Here is a 24,311-nt window from a genome sequence, read left to right on the forward strand (position 1 = left end):
CAGGTAAAGCAATGGCCAGAAAAATCAAAGGGAAAAGAGTTTATCAAAGAATAGTTAAAATTAAACACCCCAAAACTAAGATAGAAGCACACCATCCCAAAGACATAGTGGACGCACTAGCCACCTATTATGAAGACCTTTATAATTTAGAAAAGGACCCAGACACTTATATCCCATCGACCCAAGAAATAGATGATTACTTAGATAAAGTTAATCTACCCTCATTGTCTGATCTTGAGCAAAAATCTTTGGCAGTTCCTTTCTGTCAACAGGAAATTGAATCTGCCATTAGCTCTCTTAAAAGAGATAAAGCCCCTGGACCCGATGGTTTTATTAATGATTACTTTAAGAAATTTATAAGTATATTATCAAAGCCTCTTACAAATATGTTTAATGAAGTAGTAACCAAAGATATTTTCCCCAAAGAATCATTATCAGCATTAATCATAACTATTCCCAAGGAAGATAAAGACCCATCAGACCCAAGTAGTTATAGACCAATTTCCTTATTAAACACAGATATCAAAATATATGCCCGAGTAATAGCTAATAGATTAGCCCCCTTAATGCCCCAACTTATTCACCCGGACCAGGTAGGATTTACCAAAGGCAGAACTACTAGTGATGGCACTCGAAAGGTCCTTGCTTTAGTGCACAAAATTGGGCTCTGTCAGACGCCTACCCTCCTTGTTTCTCTAGATGCGGAAAAGGCGTTCGACAGGGTCAACTGGTTGTACTTGTCTAGGGTACTTGTTAAGTTTGGCATTCCTGGTTTTCTTCACAAGGCGATCCTGGCTCTATATACTCAACCTTCTGCTAAGGTGCTGTCATCTGGTTCAATGTCGCACTCCTTCGACATTAAAAATGGTACTCGTCAGGGCTGCCCACTCTCCCCAATAATTTTTAATTTGACTTTAGAACCCTTAGCCCAAAAAATAAGAGATAACTCCCAAATTTATGGTATAAAATTAGGAAGGTCAACTACCAAATTAGGCCTATATGCAGATGATGTCATCTTATACCTTCAAAAACCATTAGTTTCACTGCCAAATGTAAACATAGAACTCAATAATTTCTCTCAAATTTCCTTTTACAAATTAAATCAGAAAAAAACAGTCATCCTCCCATGCCATGTCTCCCAAAAAATTAAAGAAACTCTTAAGAAATCCTGCGGCTACTCTTGGAATGAGAAGTCCATAAAATACCTAGGTATTCAATTAACCCCTACATTAGCTCAATTATATAGAGAAAATTACAGCCCTTGGCTAACAAAATTCAAAATCAAATTAGAAGCACTTGCTAAAATGGAGTATTCTTGGTTAGGTAGAGCTGCTGCCTTTAAGATGATGATTTTACCGCAGCTTCTGTACCTATTCAGGAACCTACCAATAAGAGTCCCCCAAACTTTCTTCAATACACTCCAAAAAAATCTTAATCAATTTGTTTTAATGAACAGAAAATCCAGATTCTCCAGCAAGATATTAACATCTCATACCTCCAACTTAGGCCTAGGTGTACCAAACATTGAATTATATTACAAGGCAACCATTCTGGACCAATCTAGATCAATCTGGAATGAAGACAGCACAAAACAATGGTTTTTTATAGAGGAAGAACAACTTCCATACAAATCTTATAAGCTATTTATGAAATCTAGATTGGCTTGGAAGGTTCAACAGAACATTCAAAATCCTATAACAGCTAACACTCTCAGACTTTGGAAGGAGATGATGAAATTATGTAAAGGAGACATCTTATCTATAACATCTGATACTCCTTTGATTGCCTTATATACCGTTATTAAGAATATAAACCTAGATGACTGGGTTGCTGCGGGTATAACAAATATAGAGGACTTGCTGGAGGACTCTGGGATTAGACCTTTTGAATACTTAACATCAGTATATGACATACCACTATCAGATAAACCCTTATATGCTAAAATAAGTAAATTCCTAACTAACCATCAATATAATCCAATCACTTTAACTCCGCAAATCAACAAAATAATGCAACCAGAAGGTTCCCACTTAAAAGGTACATCAATTTTTTATAGAGCATTGTTGACCATGAAAGAACTAGCCCCTAAATGGCAATTGAATAAGTGGCAGGATTACCTTAACTCTGAAATAGACATGGAAGACTGGGAACTGACTGTTAGATCCGTGAGGAAATCATCTCATTGTGTAAACCATCATGAAGGTCTACTCAAAAACATTTGGCAGTGGTATATGACACCCGAAAAAATTTCTAAATTCGATATGAAGTCATCACCCCTGTGTTGGAGAGGGTGTAACCAGACGGGTACCATTGGTCATATTCTTTGGGATTGCCCTAAACTTAAAGAGCTTAGAGATGATATTGAGGCCTTCCTCAAACAGCTCCCTATGTCACTTCAATCCATCCCATCCAGTATGGCACTATTACATTTGGGAACCAGGGATTTGCCACCTCAGGAGAGACTGATTTTCAATCATATTTTTATAGTAACCAGGAATCAATTAGCTGCAAATTGGAAATCCTCAATTATTCCAACAATTGGAGAAATTCTTAGAATAGTGGAGTCAAATCTTTTAGCAGAGAAATCCTGGTCAATCAGATGCGGCAGTTTGAAGTCTTTCCTGGGGAGGGCTAGTCTTTGGCCTACTGTGTATAAAAAATCGAAACTCATGGAGTTTTGAGATGATCAAACCCTCTCACAAAAATAAAAATAGGATTATTTGACCTCTCCAAGATCAGTCCTGGACATTCTGAACAACATGTGTAAGTTTATATCTCAGTGCTCTGGAAGATTTTATGGGACAACAGTGTAAAATAGATTAGATTAATTAGTTGGTTATATTAGCAATTTAGTTTAATGTTTAATAATACACACATCCTATTATTATGGATATTGGAGTTTATATGCATATATTGGAACTAATTAATGTGGTAACAATAGAAAAGTGATTGTACAACAAAACACCTTGCCAATCCTGGAATAATTTATAATTTATAATGTTTATTTTGGATGAATAGATTACAAGATAAGGAAAAAACGGTTTCAAGATCAAAACTAGAATTCCTTTGTTTTATAAAAGAGTTTACTAAATCTTAAACTTCTTAACTTTACTTATCCTTCATAGTCACTATTAAAGTGGAATACTCTGACTTTTAAGAGTAAATTTAAAGAAAATTAAAGAGAAACAACAGCTGATTATTCCTAAATTGAAATTTGATGGGAATAGAAGTTTTGAAATGTTTTATTTTGATTCCTGTAAAAGGTAAATTTTTGCAATTTTGTATCGTTTATCCTCTTTTTTATTTTGTCATATCATTATTATTATAAATTTCCCATACTTATTTGCCATTTAATGCCTGCTTAGATATATGTTTAAAAAGAAAAAACTCCAATAAAAATTATTGAAAACCTATCTATCTATCTCTCTCTATCATTTAGAAGTCTCTCTATATCTATATAATAATAAATCTGTCTGCAAACAGTAATACAGATTGTTATATTTGCTTTTCATAGACAGACGACAGATAATATACAGTATGATAATCATGTATTAACAGATTTTTTATTGCTGGAGATGGAGGACAGATTTCCAGGGGCAGTTCCCTATCACTATGGGGCCTATTTATTATGCTGCGTAAAACCAAATTCGACAAAAAAAGGTGTAAAATAAATGGTGAATTCATCATGGAGTGTGTTATTTTCCACCATGTGAATGCCAGATTTTCCGCTGTTATTTTCCGCCGCTTCAGACCTCTGTAATTTAGTTCCGGTAGAAGTTGCTCAAAGAAAAAACGCAAAATGACAAAATTTTTACGCCGTTTTTGCCTGGCAAATTATTCTGCTGTTTTTTTTAAGAGATAAATATGCCCCTAAATGTACAGGCAACACACCAGAAAGAATATTGTTTTTCAGTTATTTTCTATTTTGGTAGGACTTCAAATATTCCAGTTTCAAAAATGTTTCCTACCCCTATTCCATTATTCTCAGTGAGCCAGATAGTGTCCTTTCTATGGCACTTGCTCGTATAATGCATATACATTGGCTGTAATCGCACTCATATATCAGATGGATTTGCTGTTCCGCCTTTCTGTTTGTGCCTTTAGAGTGAATGTCGGCACCTCCAGGCTTAACGTAGCTGAACAACAAGCAAGTGAGGCAGTAAAGCACTGCTATCCGGCTCCCTGGCTCATCATAACCTTGAGGCAACAATAGGAAGCACAGATAAGGCAAACTGAATCATGTGCAGAGAAATAAATACAATGTGTCCTTCAAAACCTAATTCATGTCCGTGGGTGAGTTTTCTTAGCTGCTTCATTGGTTATTTTCTTAGATATATCTTCCCAGCCTCAGCAGTGTCCCTCACCCCCCTAGGATTTCTTCCCATCTACTACTATGCTTCACTTCAAGTGTTTGCCCATTGATAATGTATTTACTTTCAAGATATATGTTAGGACATGAAAGGAAAGGCAGTGTTCCTAAAATATCAAATTATATGGGGAAGAACTGCCACCTCAGGGGCCCCCAACCCAAAACACCGTCACTTCAAAAACTTTCCACCAGGCTTCACCCTCCACACACGATGCAAATCTTTAACTTTCTATTTGCCCACAATGGAGAGTCTGGGTAAATTGCTTAAGGTTCGGAGTGGAGAGTGGGCCTTGGTTGCAGGCCCCGACTGGCAATCTGTGGGTTCTGGCAAATGCCAGAGGGGCTGCTGTATGGTTCCATAGAAAGTTACCATATAGTGGACTGGTAGGGGGCTGTTTGGGCCTCTGTGTACTTGGAATGGCAGGGCCTATTTTGACTCCCAGTCCAGGCCTGCTTGGTTGGCAGGTCCCACAAGGGCTGAAGCCCACCAGGTTTTTTCCCGATGTCTTGTTGGCCCAGTCCAACCCTGGCCATAAAGCAGGAGGTAAGGACAGGGCCCTGTTGCAGGATATCTACCTTTTTGCTCCCTAACTTAAGGGTTCGGATGATGTACAAGTTAGGGAATAGGTAGGAGATGGTACGGGAGATGCCTAAATGCCATCCCAGACTCCTCGCAGAATTCAATGTAGAGCAATTTGGTAAAAACCAGAAGGCAGTGTGTCTAATTGTACCAGTTTTTTGCACTTTGAACACTTGGTAAAGTAAATGACCCCTCCAGTCTCTACTGGTGTGAAGTAAATCCCCCACAATAAATTACAATGCCAACAGGGGGCTGGGGATAGCATTCCCGTGTCTCAGAAGGCCAGAAGACTTTAGGATGTGATGGTCAACCGACTGATGTAGATGGTTGACTGATACACCAATATTTCCATATAAAGTCTGAAAATCACTCAACCATAGAATGTTGAGCCTTCAATTTAATATATTGCTGATTGCCTTATCCTAAATCAGATCTATTTGTGGTGGGCGTGGGTTGGGCTCTTGACCTTAATTTAATAATATTCCATGAAGATTGGTACATTTGGATTCTGAATATATCCTAGCCAATATGTCCTTGCCAGTGCAGCTGCCTAGGATATATCCGGAATCTTCATCTTCTTGTAACATCCATAAAACAAAGAGGCGTAAGGTTCCTAAGGTATAAGGTGTTCGGATTTCCCTCACAGCTCTGACAACTTTCCATAGGTCTTCTGAAGTGCATTGGTTCTTCCAGCAATCTTTAAAGGACATATGTATCAATCTCTCAAGCTTTTTAAATAAATTGTGATGGACTGGCTGAGCAACAATGCCCATTTCTGTGTTTTCCGCTCTATAAAATGAAGTGGTTGTAAATCTAAACCGCTTTACGAGAGCTTCCTATAACCATTTAACACTTGGCACGAGCGTTCAGGCAATGCATTAAACTTAAGTAACAACAATAAAGACTTTGTGTCTCTCTCCGTTGTGCCCAAGATCAGAGATATACGGCCGGGATGATAAAACTGGTCTTGTAAAATGGACGTCGAGCCTACATCAGCCGCAAACACCAATGCAGTAAAAAGCCTTTAGGGCTATCACTAAGTGGAACTGATGAATAAACGGATACATTGAGTACAGTGAAACTTTACAGAACTCAGTGGTGCTACAATTAATCCTTGATCCCACCTCACCCATGGTAGGACAGTGTGCTTCAGCAAACTCGTTTTTGTATATAGGATTATATGAAGGAGAGCAAGGCTGTGGTAGGCTTTGAGGCAGAAGTAGAACTTACAAAAAATGATGGCCAATGCTAACCAATCAGTACAGTGCAAATTTGGCTAGAAATTATTAAAGCAGGCAACATGATAAGTGCACATGTGACCATCCTTAGCATGTGAGAGGTTGACTGTCACCATACTATGGCTGAATATATGATACACCAATGTTTCCATGTATCTTAACCTTATTATAAAATAACGTAGGCCCTGGCCAAATCTTGGACAGCAAAAGGGGCACTTAAACTGAAAAGTCTGAGACCCACTAAACTAGAGGATTCTATGCCTTCAGTTTATTGTATGGGGTGGTTGCCTTATCTTGACCAAAGCCATTAGTTGGGCTCTTGACATTAGTTTTATAATATCCCCATGAAGATGGTTATATCTGTATTCCAAATATGCCCAAGCCAGTGCAGCTTAGATAAAGGGGCCCCCAGTTAAAAGGGCATGGAGAATGTTGGACCTGAAGCCCATTGTGTCCATGTCCAACATTCAGCAGCAGGATTCTTCAATGGCTTTAAATCTTATTTACAGTACTGACTGGGGCCAAGCATAATAAGAGGCACATTCCAGAGTAGCGATGTGTAGGCAGGGCTCAAGGGTCAGATTGACTAGGGCCGGAAAAACCTGCAGTATCACCACGGTCCATTTTATCCACCAACCATCTCTAATTAAATACTGACGCCGGATTTGCCTGATCAGAGACAGGTGGGTTGGGCACAGGTATATAAGTACATGACAGCTCACTGGGTCGGGTTGGTTCAGAGTTGGGAGAGAGCGGGTTAGAGTTGGGTGCACATCATTATTCCAGAAATCTAGGCAGTTGTGCAAAAATATAGACACAAAACATGTAAATTGGGTTTAAATTGCATCTGCTTGGTGTGGGCATATCACAGGTTCCCTATTACACTCAGTGGTATAGAGAGGGTGCCATGATGGGGGCATCCTGATTCTAAACATGTCACTCATCAGATATTACTGCACCTTGTCATTCAGTCACAGTAATGGGTGAATCATTTGGATTGACAATAAAAGTGCAATGCTTTCTGAATGGCTGAGATTCTGTATGTGTTTCTGGGCCTGCTAATTGTACTGGGAGAAAGGGGTTGTTGTCCAACATTCAATGGTTTTTATGTTGACTAGTGATGAGCGAAACGCATTTAAGTCCATGGGCGTTATTTCTTATGGCAACTTTTTTCTCCAAATGCATTAAAGTCAATGGCTGTTTTTTCTTATGGCATCTTTTTTCTCCAAATTCATTAAAGTCAAATTGGCATTTTTTCTTATGGAGACTTTTTTCTCCAAATTCATTAAAGTCAATGGGCGTTTTTTCTTATGGCAACTTTTTTTTGTCCTAAAGCTTTAAAGTCAATGGGCATTTGCCTCACTTGGGCGACTTCGGAAAACAAATCGATCCGAGTGCCATCCTGCCGGCAATCCACATTTTAGCCGGAGGGAAGGCAGGGGAGGCAATAGTTCAGGGAGATTAGTCACCCCGAAGAAGAGGAGATTTGTCGTCGGGAGCCTAATCTCCCCAAATCTGCCTGTGTGCCCTGACCCTTAAAGACAATGGGTGTTTTTTCTTATGGCGACTTTTTTCTCCAAATGCATTAAAGTCAATGGGCATTTTTTTATTATGGGCGTTTCTTCTGAGCAAACTTTCCCTTAGCGAATTTTCGCAAAAATTTTGCAAAATTTGCATATGGCCTAATTCTGAGTTTCGCCTCAAATCCATGGCTGGCAAATAGATTCGCTCCTCACTAATGTTGACCTGAAAGGTAATTAAATTGTTCTGCACTTGCTGGTCAAGTGATCATCGCTTATTGGCACATTCCCAAGCGGCTGATCACTTCGTGCCTAAGATCAAAGAGTCAAGGGTTACCCCACCAACTACTTCCAAATTGGAGAACCATGTGGAAGGGACCAGAGCCAGTCAAGGAGGTACATGAGCCATAGTTTGATCACTGCTACTTAGAAACAGGGATCACCCCAAACAGGTACTTGGAAGGCCATTTTGCACAGGTTCTTCCTCCTGAGCCATCAGATATCTGAACCTGAATAGCTTCATTCGCACATAATCACCTGCTGGGCCAGTTGTGCCGAGTGTCTGGGATCTTTAGGGCCCTTCACAGTCTCACTGTTCATTAAAGCCGGCCGGTGCCTTTGCTGCCTAATAAGCCCCGTTGTGCGCGCCAGCTTTACGAATTTCACACTCAATTGTGGCAGGTTCAGGGTTTCTACTGAAGTGCCGGATGGGAATGGCCATATAAACTGTACCATGGCTAATGAATTTAAATCTCAATTCTCCTTCTTTTGTTTCCGCAAAGCTGAGACCACGGGGGAGAAGAGGGGAAACTGAGACGCCCAGCTAACATTAAGACAGCAGGAATTTACCTCTCAAATCCAGGGGTTTAAAATAATTTCTATCAGTTTCAATTCAGGAATAACAGTATAAGCAGCAAGCTACTGACCAGCCACCTCCTAATATCAACATCATAACCCATGGGAGTTCAACTGCAACTCCCAGCAGCCACTGATATTCGGGAAGTTGAACGGGAGCAGCCTGGACCACACTTCTTTCTAATATATAGAAATGATCTCAAGTAAAAATACTACAGGCATCCTGGATGAAATATATAAGGAGAGATCTCCCTCTTGTGGTCAGTTCTAGTAAGGACAGGGCACGTTCTTACATTGCAAGCTTAAAGGGGAACTATCGCAAACATGAATATTTAATATAAGTTTCATCATACTGAAATACGTTTTCTAAAAAATATCAATTAAATTGATTGAAATAATCAAGTTTATCTACACTATCCCTCTCTAATCCATTGGGCAAGGGCCTCATCTGTTTCTCTTAATTCTTTATTCATGCAGCAGTTGGGTGTCAGATATTTATTGACAGTTAGACCCAATATATCTTATAGGGGGGGCTCCTTTTGCCTAGAAGATGTATTAGAGCTCACTCTATTAAAATCCCCAGACATCATGTCTTTCTACATGCAGAATTTGTGCAAAAGGCAGTTATTTTGTTAGATTTTGTTTGTACTGGAATCAGTTATTTGAGTGAGGTCTAATACATCTGCTAGGAAAGGAGCCCCCTATAAGATATATTGGATCTAACTGTCAATGAATATCTGACACCCAACTGCTGCATGCATTTTTAAACATAAGCAGCAAAAATGTTGTGATTGCACTGGGGAAGAATGATACTTCTAAATGTATTTTTAGTGAATACATTAAGAAAAATTAACATAATGGAAAAATAATTTATTCAGAATAGTACAGGAATGGGACCTATTATCTAGAATGCTCAGGGCCTGGGGCTTTTTGGATAACGGATCTTTCTGTAATATGGATCCTCATCCCTTAAGTCTACTAGAAAATCATGTAAACATTAAATAAACCCAATAGGCTGGTTTTGCTTCCAAAAAGGATTAATTATATTAATACTGTTTTATTATTACAGAGAAAAAGGAAATCATTTTTAAAAATTTGCATTATTTGGATAAAATGGGGAGAGCCTTTCTGTCTGGGCTACTAGACTGGTGCAAACTTTTAATACATTATCCGCCAACTTAAAGGGAGGTTAGTCCATAAGTCCACATGCCTCTGCCTCAGTTACTGTAATAAGAAAGCTAGGAACGCAAGAGGAATCCAAACCCCCTATGTTCTAATACATATCATTTAACAGGAAAGATATTTTAAATAACAAAACAAAATGAATGTGAATAGACATTATGGACCTTATTAACCAAAATATTATTTAAATAAAAAAAAGGCAGAACAAACTAGAATCCACGATTGGACCTTATTTATCATTAAAAAAGCACAATATAGGGTAGAACTCCACAAGCGTTTTTCATCAGATGTGAGCGCAGAAAGCAGCGTCTTCATCCGACAGTTGGACTGTGTAGTTGTTACCTCCGACTTTTCATTCAGTCCAATTATATCATGACGCGTGCGACTTCATCCGACTTGCAGCATGCGTTTTGTCGGTGGGCGTTGATCCGACAAAAAACGCTTGTGGAATTCTACCCTTAATCGGATTTTTAGGTTTTTCCCGAATCTCTTGATATTTTCAGGCATTTTCCCGAAAAGCCTGAATTTTTCGTATTTTGGCCCAAAAAGTCTGAATTAGTCGCATTTTTGGGCAAATTCCAGCGCTGACCAGAGAAACTTCCAAATAGGATAGGGGCCTCTCCCATTGAATTATAAACAACCACGGCAGGTCTAGATTTGGAATTTTGCCATCGTAATATAATAAATCTCAGATTCCGATTTTATAGTAAAAAAAAAAAATCTAAATTTTCTAGTTCTTGGCATTTGGACTTTAATAAATAACCCCCTACAATTGTATAAGGATGGAATGGACAAAGAGAGTGTGTGATTAAATTCCAGACTCACCCAACTGGATGTAGTGGGGATCACTTTTCACACCAGATCCGGCTCCTGTGCTGGCTGCCACCTCCACACTGTATTTGATACCAGGGACTAAGGACGGGATGATCACAGAGAGGGTAGAGCCGTCAACGGTTTTGTTTATATGATAGCGACTTTCGTTGCCCAGACACCAGACCTTTAGAAAAGACATAGATAAGGGAGGATCAATGTGTGGCTCATTGAGTTCATTGGTCAACACTGGACACATTTAAATCTGGGTAACAACCCATAGCAACCAATCATTGTTCACCTTTTTTCAGCTAACAAGGAAAGCTTAAAGTTGATTGGTTGCCATGGGTTGCTGCCCAGGTGCCGATTATCCCAGTGTTGATAAATAAACCTCAGTATATAATTTCCTGCACTTTCCTTCTAAAAATGATGGAGGGGAAAGAGTAACTGCAATCCATTGGGCAAGGGCCACATTGAAACGATGAGCATTCTTTTATTTTGCCACTAGGTGGCACAAGATTTCCACGTAAAGAAGAAACTGTCGGCAGATTGGAAATTGGAAACATTTGTTTCCAATTATTTTTGGGAGTGAAATGAATCACTGGAAATGTTACATTTTACACTACATTTAGCTGATTTAGCTATTTCTTCTAGCAAAACTATTTAATAAAGTGTCTTTCAGGTGTTATTTTAGTTGTAACCGGGAGATTCCTCCCCCCCACTTTTTTTTTTTTATTTAATTTTTTTTTTATAAGGTAAAGCCATTTATATAAAGACTAACTCTATTTCAACAGCTTTCATTTAGAACAATAAAAAAAATTATTTATTGCCATAAACTTGACTTCTAGTTAACAGTTTCATATTTCCATTGTAGCTCTTAGATTTCCCTCTTTAAGATCTTGCGCAGGGAGCAGTGACTTGTGGGAAATGTGCGGCTTTGAGACTGCGGTTAGACTACCACTCCCATGATCTCAGTCTCTGGCTGCCTGGAAAGACGCCGTCATACAACGACAGCTGCAGAAATGGACATTTTGGCCACACTGTCAGGTTTAGGGCACAGGATGTGGCCCTAAAGGAAATATGGGCCCCTTGGGGATTGTGCACATGGATGAGCCAATCAAAGAGCCTCTCTAAACATAAGTGCAGTCCTGGGGTGGCCAATGATTCCTTTCTATTTCCCCCCTTTTAAGTGTAAAAGATAAAAGGTTGACCAGTTGCTAGCATCAGTAACCCTGGCAACCAGCTGAAAAATTTAATTAGATTTTTATTTAATTTTTTCATAAAGCCTTGAAAACCCCAAAGTGACATCCTTACAAATGGAACTTACTGATGTCTTCAGCTATGATTCTTTTTTAGTGATATCATCAATTATACCTCTTTCTTAGTGATGTCATCAGTTATAATTCTTTCTTAGTGATGTCATCAGTTATAATTCTCTTAGTGATGCCATCAGTTATAATTCTTTCTTAGTGCTGTCATCAGTTATAATTCTCTTAGTGATGCCATCAATTATAATTCTTTCTTAGTGATGTCATCAGTTATAATTCTCTTAGTGATGCCATCAATTATAATTCTTTCTTAGTGCTGTCATCAGTTATAATTCTCGGCTGTGATGCCATCAGTTATAATTCTTTCTTAGTGATGTCATCAGTTATAATTCTCTTAGTGATACCATTAATTATAAATCTTTAGTAGTAGGGATGCACCTAAGGATTCCAGGATTTGGTTCAGGGTTAGGCCAGGATTCTGTCTTTTTCAGCAGGATTCAGATTCGGCCGAATCAAAAACAAATCCAATATTGTATATGCAAATTAGGGGCGGCGAGGGAAATCACATGACTCTTATCACAAATTGATTTTGAAAAAATATCCTGGTGTTGCTGGTTCTCTTTTGGAAAATGTATGTAAGCTTTAACCGTGCAGCTGGGTGAGGTTTGGAAGCAGTGTGCCGCCCATCACACTACTATATATATAAATAGATGGAAAATAAAGGAGGTAATAGGTTCATTGCACTGGATTTACCTTGTATTCCTGGACCATCCCATTCTGAGTATCTTCAGGGGGAGGCTGCCAGGCAACAACAATAGCAGTTCCATTCCCATCATTCTTTGTTACAGTAACACTCCGTGGGGGAGAGCTGGGTGCTGTTTAAAGAGAAGATAAATGAGCAGATGTTTCTGATACTTAAACAAACAAGGCTGCATCTGGATATGCATAAAACAAAACAGACAACTAACCATGAGCATGCCATCTTTCCACCTCCATAAGAAATCTATACAGTAGATATGTGGATGTAGATGGTGGCAATGAGTCTTTTCTCAGACTAGGCATGTTATTGGGTGGAACTCCAAGACCTTACGCGTTTTACTCTGACATTAAATACACACAGTCATGACATTGCATATAGGAGGGGGGATTCTGCCAGAAAATAAGGAATTTTGTTTGAGAATTTTCTGTACTGAGGTTGGGAGCCAATAAGAAGCATGAGCAGCAGTGAGCGAGTGAGGAATCTAATCAGCACTGAGATACATATTGGGTTACAAGAGCAGCATGCTTGCCAAGCGGCCTCAGACTTATCTACAAAAAACTGTAGAACGATGGCAAGAGCCCAAAGAGAACGAACAAGACAGGGAAGATAAGGTGCAGCTCTGTTAACAAGGGCAGGAGTAGTAGGTCATCTGTGAGATACACCAAAACCCAACAGGTAGGGGAAGGTGCCGGCATTGTTCTACAACTGCTCAGACGTGTCCTCGGTCATGATCAGAGGATACTCCTGCTATACCAATTGCATTTAGGCTGTAAGCTCACAGCAACTCTAGACTGTTTCACCTGTAAAGGTAGCTACAAACTTAAGTTCCATTTGTTAGGTCCAGGCCAATGACTGAAACAGAGTAGGACATATGTAGAACTGCTGGCACAATGCAGCATCAATAGATAGATCTTTTCCAATAAACCTGCCCTACATACAGTTCAATAAACTGCCACCTGGGACTGAACTAGCAACGGCCTCTGTATAGAAAGATTAAAGGATAAGTAAACCTTTAAAAGAAGTGAATGTAAAATTCTAAGCACTTTTGTCACTTACCGGGTGGTCTACCTCGGTTTATACTCGGGTCAGCGGTACCCAACCCGAGTAGCTGAGATTGCAGTCACTTTTAATCATTCCTATACCAACAGTACACTTGGGGAGAGACTGCAATATCCCACAATGCTTCTGTTGGTTATATGAAAGAATAACAGTGCGCCCTCTGTTGGTTATATGAAAGATTAACAGTGACTGCAATATCACACAGCGCCATCTGTTGGTTATATGAAAGAATAACAGTGACTGCAATATCACACAGCGCCATCTATTGGTTATATGGAAGAATAACAGTGACTGCAATATCACACAGTGCCCTCTGTTGGTTATATGAAAGAATAACAGTGACTGCAATATCACACAGCGCCCTCTGTTGGTATATGAAAGAATAACAGTAACTGCAATATCACACAGCGCCCTCTGTTGGTTATATGAAAGAATAACAGTGACTGCAATATCACACAGCGCCATCTGTTGGTTATATGAAAGAATAACAGTGACTGCAATATCACACAGCGCCCTCTGTTGGTTATACGAAAGATTAACAGTGATGGCAATATCACACAGCACCCTCTGCACATGGTAGTGGGACAGTGGGACAATGCACACAGTAATCCGTTTGGCAATTCTCTGTCACCATCAACTTTGAACTTTTGATCGCTGGGGGGGTCGCTTTGGCAGAATGTGCGCTGCTGGGAGACAGGGCTGTAGTTGTGTCTAGGCTTATACTAGAGTCAATAAGTTTTCCCAGTTTTGCGTAGGTAAAATTAGGTACCTCGGCTTATACTCGGGTCGGCTTATACTCGAGTATATACGGTACATTCTTTACTTCATTATTTATTTTCTTTTTATTCCAGGATATTAAGGGATACATGTGCTGTTAATGTGAATGCATTTTGTTCCAACAGCGCCACCTGCTGGTCAGTTTCTGACCAGTCTGACCACCAAGTAGTCAAGGAAGTTGTCAGGAGAAAGAAAGAGGCTGCTCTGATGTTCTTCTGCTTAGGAAAGGTTTGTTAGAGCTTTCTCATTGTTTTCCTAAGCAGAAGAACATCAGAGCAGCCTCTTAATATCTTGGAATAAAAAAGAAAATAAATAATGAATGTAAGTGACAAAAGTGCTTAGAATAGCACTCCCGTCAATTTTACATTCACACTTCTTTTAAAGGTTTACTTATCCTTTAACATCCAGGCAGTACCAAACACTCTTGTGAAACTAATAGTATTCAACCAATCAGAATGCAACCAACCATGGATTGGACTGGATTTTCCCAATGACTCATCTGCCAGTTCAGACTATAGAGAGCAAACATTTATCAAATTATGATCCCTTTCCACCCCAGTTCAGCTCATCAACATTTATTCATGCTATAAAACCATTTGAGCCCATGCTCTCCATACCTAGTTTACATTTAATAGTGTGAAACATATTGAAGTTCTTGTATTGTTCCACCAGGCATCTCCAAAGCTCTACTTAGGTCTACTAATGTGGTGAGTCTGAGTGTACGGGGCTTCTAAGTACAAATAGAGACCCTTAATCTCTGTGGAGATATTGTACCTTGCCACTGGTTCCTTAATTGTGCAATTTTATCCTTAGAGGTGAATAAACCTGCCTCAATGGAACACTGTCTTCAGCTTGTGCCTTGCTAACATTATAACACATGTGGAACTTTTACCTTCTTCCATCGTCTTGGCGAACCGCACTTCACTGTCGGCTCCTTGAAACTCATTAAAGAACGGCCGGGCTTTGATCTCATAGTTGACCCCTTTTCTCAGTTCAGGTATAACTGCGCTGTTTTTGGCTGGAGTTTTGACTTCGAATATGGACCATGCAGATTCACCTAGATTTTCTGAGCTTGGCCTGTAGAGAATATTGTATCCTTGGATGTACTGTGATTGCTGGTCAACCTAGGGAACATGAAATTAGCAAGGTCAACTCTATGTGCTACAGACTATTGACTTTCCTTGAGATTTTCATAGCATTGAGTAATAAATGCTGCCAGGAAAACTGAGCATGTCAGGAAGCATTTACAACCATTGACAGTTCAATAATATTAAGTATAAAAAGCCATCACTTTAGGACACATTGACCTGATAGCATGTTCCCAACCCTTGTGTACTTACAGTCCAATGTACTTCAATGGAAGAAGAGGAAAGTATGGTTGGATTATGAAGATGTAGCACAACATCACCCAGTTCTTTCTGTAACTGCTTGTGATCGACTCCCTGACTTGTAGGAGGAATATCTGAAATGGATAATATCATAGTAGTGGTTACACGCTGGTAAAATGATGCAGAAGCAAATGCAGATATGGGATCTAGTATCTAGAATGCTTGGGAATCTGGAGTTTTCTAGAGCCAATATAATTAATTTGCCACCAACAAGGGTTCCTGCTAGTCTAGTTACCATCAAGTACAAGGCACTATCCTAAAACCTTGAATAACTTCCCAGCCAACATTGTTTCTAGAGTTACACAATGTCATTCTGTATGGCTCTGGACTTCTTCTAGTCCTGATGTATCTTGGAGGCCACATGCTAGCCATTACTTGTTTTTGAGCTAATCCACTAATTCTTCATTGTGGTTACCTTGTGTTTTTACTGGATCAGAGATTTGGCTTGGATCACTTAATCCGTATGCATTCACTGCTCTCACGAGGAAGAGGTAGATTGCATTAGGCTTCAGTCCTTTAACCGCAAATGAATCGGTCTTGACATTTTCTGCCACTGTTTGCCAGCTGCTTCCAGACGCATGACTAGATCAAGTAAAGAGAAGTGTCAACCATACAACTCCCATTCTGAAAAAAACAGCAGAGATCCATTCTATGGATCTGCACATGTTGACTCCCATCCTTCTATATTCATTTTTATATTTAAATTTATCTCAGCAGTCTAAGGACATGACAGTCTAACCAAACTGTCAGCATGTCCTACCAACCTCAGTCCCAGACCTCAAGGGTGAGGAAAAGAAATGATTACCATGTGAACATAGAACCATAGTCTATACATGTGATGCATTAATGGTGTCTCTGCTAGGCCTCAATCCAGGTGAAGATTTCTACTGGAAAACTTCTCAGATCATTTACGGTGTAGACCTAGACCTCACCAAAGTGAAGACTTGGAAACTCCTCAGATCACATTCGATCATTCTGGAGTTTCCGAGCAATGGTAATATTGAGTCTTATAGAATATTTGAGTCTTGAGGTATTCCGGATAATGGATCTTTCCATAATTTGAATCTTCCTACCTTAAGACCACTAGAAAATCATTCAAACGTTAAATAAACCCAATAGGCAGGGTTTGCTTCCAATAAGGATAAATTATATCTCAGTTTGGATCAAGTACAAGGTTTTTAAAAAAATTGGATAAAATGGAGTCTATGGGAGTCGGCTTTCTGGATAACAGGTTTCCAGATAATGGATCCCATACCTGTAAAAAATGTTTTTGTATGTTATCTTGCAGTTGTAAGTACCTGAAAGCCTCTATGAGGTATGATGTCGGAGTGGCACCTGAGTTGAGGTTTGGCTGCCAAGATAAAGTCACTGTATTTTTGCTGACTTCGGTGACTTCTGGTTTTGACGGAGCACTTGGAATCAGATTCGGATCGGTGGCTCGAGGTGGTTGAACTGGAACCCCAAATTCTAAAAAAAATAAATACTTATTTATATTATTGACTCATTTAAAACATATTATTGTACATCCTATCTAACTTCTTCATGATCCAGAGTTTATGACATGGCTTGAAATAGTAACAACAGGAACTAAAAGCAAAGTTGTAGTAACTTTTTGCAGCTGATAATTGCAGCCATAGTGCATAGTATAGGGGGTACTTGGTGCTTATATATATCTTCATACAGGCTATGAACAAGCCTAGAGAATTGCTCCTAATGGTGCATGAGCTATGGGTGCCAGAAAGCCTGAGAACAGTGGAGAACTTGGGACACTTATAGTGAATACTGAAATGAAGCAACACATATTAAAAGAGGGAGTATTAGCCATTTAAACTGAAATATTCCATTCATTACTATGGAGAGCAACTCATACATTTTAGTCATTTCTATTGCACGAGATGCTGCTCCATTACCTTGGACTTCTATGTACGCGCTCCAGTTTGCTTCTCCGCTTGGAGTGGAGGCAGTGCAGGTGTACCGACCGGTATCACTCAGCTGGAAAAAAAGGCTAAACGATTAGTATTTTGGGAGTATTAGCCACTTATTAAAAGCAATTCCAATTCTGTTTTCTGAGCACTTTGGCTTAGCAGGGGTGCAGTCCCTTTCGCCTCATTTTTTCCAACAGCCAAAGTGTTTCATGACAAGCGCCACATTACATTATGTGTCCAGTTGAATAATTACCTCTACCTGCCTAATTACACAAAAACAAATACAATTATTTGGCGTAAGTGGGGAACCTGCATTGCAAAGAAAGGGCCGGCTTGAATAAATGTATCCGCTTGGAGTCGGGCTGAGCCGTGCCTCATCTGGTGCCGTTTATTGTACGCTGGGTTTATTTGAGATGTCGTTCAAATGAGTGTAACAATATATCATGTGGGTGTTGGGACGGCAATATACACACGGACACTGCAATTTCAATAGCTTATAACCGCTGCTTGGCACTGAAAGAGTAATTACATGTTATGGATTTGAAGCTGAAATTAATCGAGGATTAAATTCAAAAGAGAAGGGTGGAAGAAAAGTATTTTGCAGGAAAATAGGAACTATTAAAGAATTGTACAAACTGGACACTAACTGGCTAAGGATAATTATACACAGGATGATGCTAAATGGCTTACAAGTGCCTTAAAGGGATTCTGTCATGATTTGTATGATGTATTTTTTATTTCTAAATTACACTGTTTACACTGCAAATAATTCACTCCACAATATAAAATGTCATTCCTGAACCAACAAGTGTATTTATTTAGTTGTAATATTGGTGTGTAGGTGCATCTCAGGTCATTTTGCCTGGTCATGTGCTTTCAGAAAGAGCCAGCACTTTAGGATGGAACTGCTTTCTGGCAGGCTGTTGTTTCTCCCACTCAATGTAACTGAATGTGTCTCAGTGGGACCTGGATTTTACTATTGAGTGCTGTTCTTAGATCTACCAGGCAGCTGTTATCTTGTGTTAGGGAGCTGCTATCCCATTAACTTCCCATTGTTCTGTTGTCAGACTGCTGGGGTGTGGAAGGGAGTGGAATGATATCAGAGCACAAGTCTCATGACTTGGGGCAGCTGGGAAACTGACAATGTGTCCTGTGTCAAATTTCAAAAATGAAATGTAAAAAAATTGGTTTACTCTTTTGAGAAACTGATTTCAGTGCAGAATTCTGCTGAAGCAGCTCTATTAACGGATGTGTTTTGAAAAACAATTTTTCACTTTAACTTGCCTTTCTACCAAGACTCATAGCTGCAATGGAGGGCAATTTAAGGCTTTGGATGTCCTAAAAAGTACAGGGGATCATTGTCATTATTACCATGACTCTGTTTGAATACATTCGCTCATCTCTAGTGAAGCAGGACTGTACAACATGCAGCATCTGACTGTTGTTAAACTAAACCTCCCAGAATGTCCCAATTGTATCTCCAGTTGTGCAAAACCAACTAAGATGTAACATAAACCTATGGGGTAATATGATCATCATCTTGTCTATGTTTCTGTGCTATACGTTCTTGTAGATCTAAGCCCATGTCGAGATTAACAGATGCAGCATTTGCTCCAGGTCTAGTATCTCAAAGGAACAGTAAAAGAAACCATGTAAATTAATGTCCCAGTTTAAATAGTGGGTTAAAATCTAAGTTCTGTAAAACACCATTATAATCTACAGAGCTTATCTACTATGTACTTTGAGGCTTCTCTCCTTTGAATGGCTGTTCCATGCCTACACAGCAGATAGTTTATATACTATTTTACAACTAAAGTAGGGTTTCTCAAGCAAAAAAAAACCTGGTTAGTAAACCTGGAGCTGACTTCTTGCCTGTTACCACATTATTTTCTGGGAAATGTCTATTATTTATGATACAGGTATGGGATCTGTTATCCAGAATGCTCGGGAACTGGGGTTTTCTCTATGACAAATCTTTCTATATTTTAGATCTTCATACCGTAGATCTACTAGAAAATCACATCAAAATTAAATAAACCCAATAGGCTGGTTTTCCTTCCAATAAGGATTAATTATATCTTAGTTGGGATCAAGTACAAGCTGTTTTATTACTACACAGAAAAATGAAATCATTTTTAAAAATGATTATTTGGATAAAATTTGGTCTATGAGAGACAGCTTGTCTGTAATTTGGAACTTTCTGGATAATGGGTTTCCGGGTAACAAATCCCATACTTGTATTAAAAACTTTAAAAAATGGTTTTCGGAAGGTGGTTTGGGGGTACATTTCTGAGTAAGAATGAAATATACAACATGTGAATTAGATAAATGCAGGAGAACTAAATGGCAGGACAATGTGCCATGATAGTATCTTTGTCTGTGAATGTCACATCACGCAAATATGAGCAAGCAGAAACGCTGACCTTTCATTTTATCCCTATGTCTCGTTCTTGTAAGTTAATTAAATTAGTGCAAGGGCCCCAGGCAGCTTTTCAGTTGATTAACTTGATATCATTTAGAGTCAGGAAGGTGTGACATGAGTGACATATGAAACATTACCTTGGCGTAACGGATCTGCAGAGCTCCCGAGTCTTGCTGTTTAATGCGAGAGTCTTGGGTCGGTATCAGGATCCCGTCCTTTCTCCAGTGAATTGTGGGAATGGGAATGCCGCTGGCTATACAGTTCATTACTAAGGTGCCATCAACGGCTACTGTCTGATTCACAGGTCCCTGACGAATGACTGGAGGAGGACGGTCGGCCACCACTGCCAAGGAAACCAGAGGAAATAGATTTCTACAACTGGAAGCAATTTTCTAATCAATCAGACAACAGTAGTTGCTCCGGGGCTTTGAAACAAACTAAAGATAATTAAGCAAGTAATTAAACTAGAAACCGTACAGTATTCAGGGAGAATTTTCAGGATAGGCCTGACACAGAATACTGAAATTATACCTCTTGTTTGAAAGGAGACGATGAACATCATTTTTTTTTACAGAGGCAAAGACTAAGGTTTTTTTTTTTCTAAACTGTAACTCGAGTTTTCAGTTCACTTCCAGTGACATAATGGCTCAAGGTGTTGAGTGGTGAAATATTCTGTTTCATGCGCAGAAAAAAATGGCACAGTGGGGCCAGGAATAATTGAGTTGAGTTCATCGCCAAACCATCCATTGCTCTGCTGTTTGATAGAACATTTATGGAAAAACAGATGTCTGGATGCCAACGGGTTTCTCAGGATCATACAGTATATACTGTCCACAGATGATTGATTTTAACGTTTCTAATATATGGTTTCAATGTTAGGCCTTTCTTGTGTTGCTTTTTTTGTTTCTAAATATGTTTTTCCATGTACCTGGGGGTAGGAGAGGTTGGGACCTTCTAGATCAGGAATCCCCAACTTTTTCACCCGTGAGCAACATTCAGATGTAAAAAGAGTTAGGGAGCAAAACAAGCATGAAAAATATTCCTGGATGGAGCCAAATAAGGACTGTGATTGGATATTGGTAGCTTCTATGTGGACTGGCAGCCTACAGGAGGCTCTGTTTGGCAGCACACTTGGTTTTTATATGCCAAAATTTACCTCCAAGCCAGGAATTGAAAAATAAGCACCTCCTTTGAGGTCACTGAGAGCAACATCCAAGGGTTTGGTGAGATACATGTTGCTCACGAGTTACTGGTTGGGGATCACTGTTCTAGATGTATTGATTGGTTGAGTACGACTGAAGTTGAATTCAGGGGAACCACAGGCATTCATGTTTGCTAATAAATATTCTATATGATGAACATATTAGTTCAGATATGAATTCATGATTTAGACAAGCGCCAAAATTATAGTAACTATAGTCAGTGCTTCCCTTAGTATGAAGTTCTCAAGGAGCTACTGAGGATGAAACAATTATAGTAACAAAAGGTGCAAAACTCCTCCATGTCTAGTAAACCACAGCACCCAATCAGATGTTTGCCTCAGCGACTTCTAGTAAATACTGCCTCCTGATCGGCTGCCATGGTTTGCCATAACTGGAGCAGAGAAGCGTTTTTACGTGTACATGAACTGTTATTTTTTGGTTGGGTGTATGTTTGGCAGTCAATTCCAACTAATAATTCTGTACCTCTGATATTAGTCATTGGACATTTCATTTGCTGATGCACCATGTTGGCCATTGTCAGGAGAGGAAGTGAAGATAAGTCGCTGTTCCTATCAGCCTTAATGTATGGAACAATAGAAAGGAGGACATACCATGTCATTCCTACACTGGCCAGTGTATGGTGTCCTTTTTCTTGCACAGCTAACCAATAAAGATGAAGTCATCTTAACTTTGGCACATAATTACCCCTAGTTGATGATGCCCTTTTTTCAGGTTTTCATGCCAAAATAACCCTAGAGACTATTAGTCGTCATCACTCTACTCCAGCAATATATATATATATATATGCCAGTAATTACCTTTCCATAAAACTCACTAAGGCCACTTAATCTATCCATAAAAAATTAAAACACCCAGACAAGTGGGACTTTTTTTTATACAGGCCTCTAAACATAATGGGATTTGAAATTCTACATTAACTTAGGAGGCACGTGCTTTCAATAAACTTTGCTTCTCTCGTTTCTGTCAAATGTTTCTTTCTTCTGGTAGTTACTTGTATGTGTTTAGGGGGGAGAAATGAAAGCAACACAAATTCTGTACAATAACACTGCCATACACCATCAGCGCTGGAGGAAAACCATGATCCATTGCAACTCAATCTGCTTATTAAATATGGCAGAACCAGGCTGCTGAAGGGGACAGTGCTGACAGCTGCAAAAGCTGCTTAACATGAACCCTGCACCCGATTGTACCTTGTGCAACCTCCTAACAACATTAAAGTGCAGCCTACAACACAGTTAAGTGCATGTTCAAATAAGCAATATAAAAGCATGTTTAAGACTGCAAACATTTTAGGTATACATTGCAAGTACATTGAATAAATCACATTTTGTTCAAACATCCGCAGAGTCAATAGTATGAAAGTGACAAGTTACACATAGAAAGAATGTGAATGCAGAGCTCTGCTGAATTACTAGAGGGCAATGTGGTTTCATTCCTGGCACCCAAAACGCAATAAGAAAAAAACGCCGACACCACAAATTAAAAAGCACTGTACACACTGAAGGCTGTCAAAAAAAAAAAAAAAAAAGCGCATGGAATGGCTTTCGTCTAAAAGGAACGATTGCAAAGATAATGGATATCTGTTTCCTTGAGGAATTTGTTTAAACATATTTGCACTTTACCATCGGTAACTTCTAAGAAGGCCTTTGTTGTAATGCTCCCAGCAACGTTGAGAGTTTGGCAGATGTAGTAGCCCACGTCAGACTTCTGCACCGTGGTAATAGTCAGGTCACCCGTCTGGGACACGGAGAAGCGGCTTGACGATTGAGGAGGTTGGTAGGAAAAGAGAAGGTTCTGGAAGAAATGACGCACATTGATTTTATACAGAAATAATAATAATAAACAAAGCAGAAAATACTTGAAAAACATGATATTAGGGCTCAATTACGGACGCAAGTGCATTAACCCCAGGTACTTGCGCCCATGTAAACTTGGGCAGAGCCCCAATGCACCCTTTCATCTTGACCTGATAAATTGGGGGCACCTGGGTGCATGGACACTAGGGAACCAACCATTAATTTCATGGTCCCCCCTTGCTCAAAAAAAAAGCAGGCATTCGAAAATGGTGCATCGTATAGAAGTTGCAATTAGGGATGCACTTGACTTTAATTTCTATATTTTAGTTCCTATTAGACAGACAAATATAACCTGTCAGCACCATTTTTCATACATAATTGATTAATTGGAATCTGCCAGTTAAATACCATAAGTTTGCTTTGGAAGGCAGATAGATCTTCCCAGTGCTCTCATGTCCTATGGTTGTAACTTGATTAATGGGTGACCTTTTGCTGATGTGATTAAAAAAAATAACAAAACTAAAAACAATAATATATGAAACAATTAGTACATTTATGGATTTGGCGCGGATAATAATGTATGCGGCACCTCAAAAGGCAAATGGCAAATGAAAAATAAAGATCACATGTGATAAAGTATTTCCAGCACTTAAGAATCTGTGGGGGTCATTTATAAAGTTTGCGCATATTTATTCGCAAATGGTTGTATTGCCCATTGTTTTTTCCTGAACGCTAAAATATTGCACTGCTGTTTGCACCGGTTTTTGCAAATTCGCATGGTGAATAGATTTTCGCAAATGGCTTGCAAACGAGACGGGTGTTTACGTGAGTGCGCCCAGTCTGCGAGTTTGTGCATGAATGAAAATAGTGTTGACAGTAACTTAAATTCACAATTTGCAAAACTGTTTTGCAAATATTTTCTCCGCCACCAAAGTAGTGGCATAACTCAGACACAGAGTATTCGCAATTTGCATTTTTTGCCATATTCAAAAAGCTCTTATGGATAGCGATGGGCACATTTCTCCAACTTTGCTTCGCCAAAAAATTTGCAAATTTCCCGCGAAATATCGAAAAATTTGCAAAACTAGAATTTTGACGCCTGCGTCAATTTTGACGCCCACATCAATTCGCGTAAATTT

At 39.3% G+C, this 24,311-nt stretch overlaps 1 protein-coding gene across 3 annotated transcripts in view; it reads right to left on the reverse strand.

The window, feature by feature from the left end:
- Window positions 1-24,311, reverse strand: part of robo1.S (roundabout guidance receptor 1 S homeolog) — a 289,278-nt gene that overhangs the window by 49,123 nt on the left and 215,844 nt on the right. For all 3 annotated transcript variants that reach the window (XM_041583366.1, XM_018248847.2, XM_018248846.2), the window contains 9 exons: window positions 22,999-23,170; window positions 20,291-20,496; window positions 17,717-17,798; window positions 17,105-17,273; window positions 16,222-16,388; window positions 15,759-15,880; window positions 15,311-15,542; window positions 12,576-12,697; window positions 10,570-10,741 (listed from right to left, as the gene is read on the reverse strand). In XM_041583366.1, coding sequence (XP_041439300.1) covers window positions 10,570-10,741; window positions 12,576-12,697; window positions 15,311-15,542; window positions 15,759-15,880; window positions 16,222-16,388; window positions 17,105-17,273; window positions 17,717-17,798; window positions 20,291-20,496; window positions 22,999-23,170 — 1,444 coding nt within the window. The remainder of the gene's footprint in view (window positions 1-10,569; window positions 10,742-12,575; window positions 12,698-15,310; window positions 15,543-15,758; window positions 15,881-16,221; window positions 16,389-17,104; window positions 17,274-17,716; window positions 17,799-20,290; window positions 20,497-22,998; window positions 23,171-24,311) is intronic.

This window comes from Xenopus laevis, chromosome 2S, assembly GCF_017654675.1.
Source record: "Xenopus laevis strain J_2021 chromosome 2S, Xenopus_laevis_v10.1, whole genome shotgun sequence".
Taxonomy (NCBI): Eukaryota; Metazoa; Chordata; class Amphibia; order Anura; family Pipidae; genus Xenopus; species Xenopus laevis.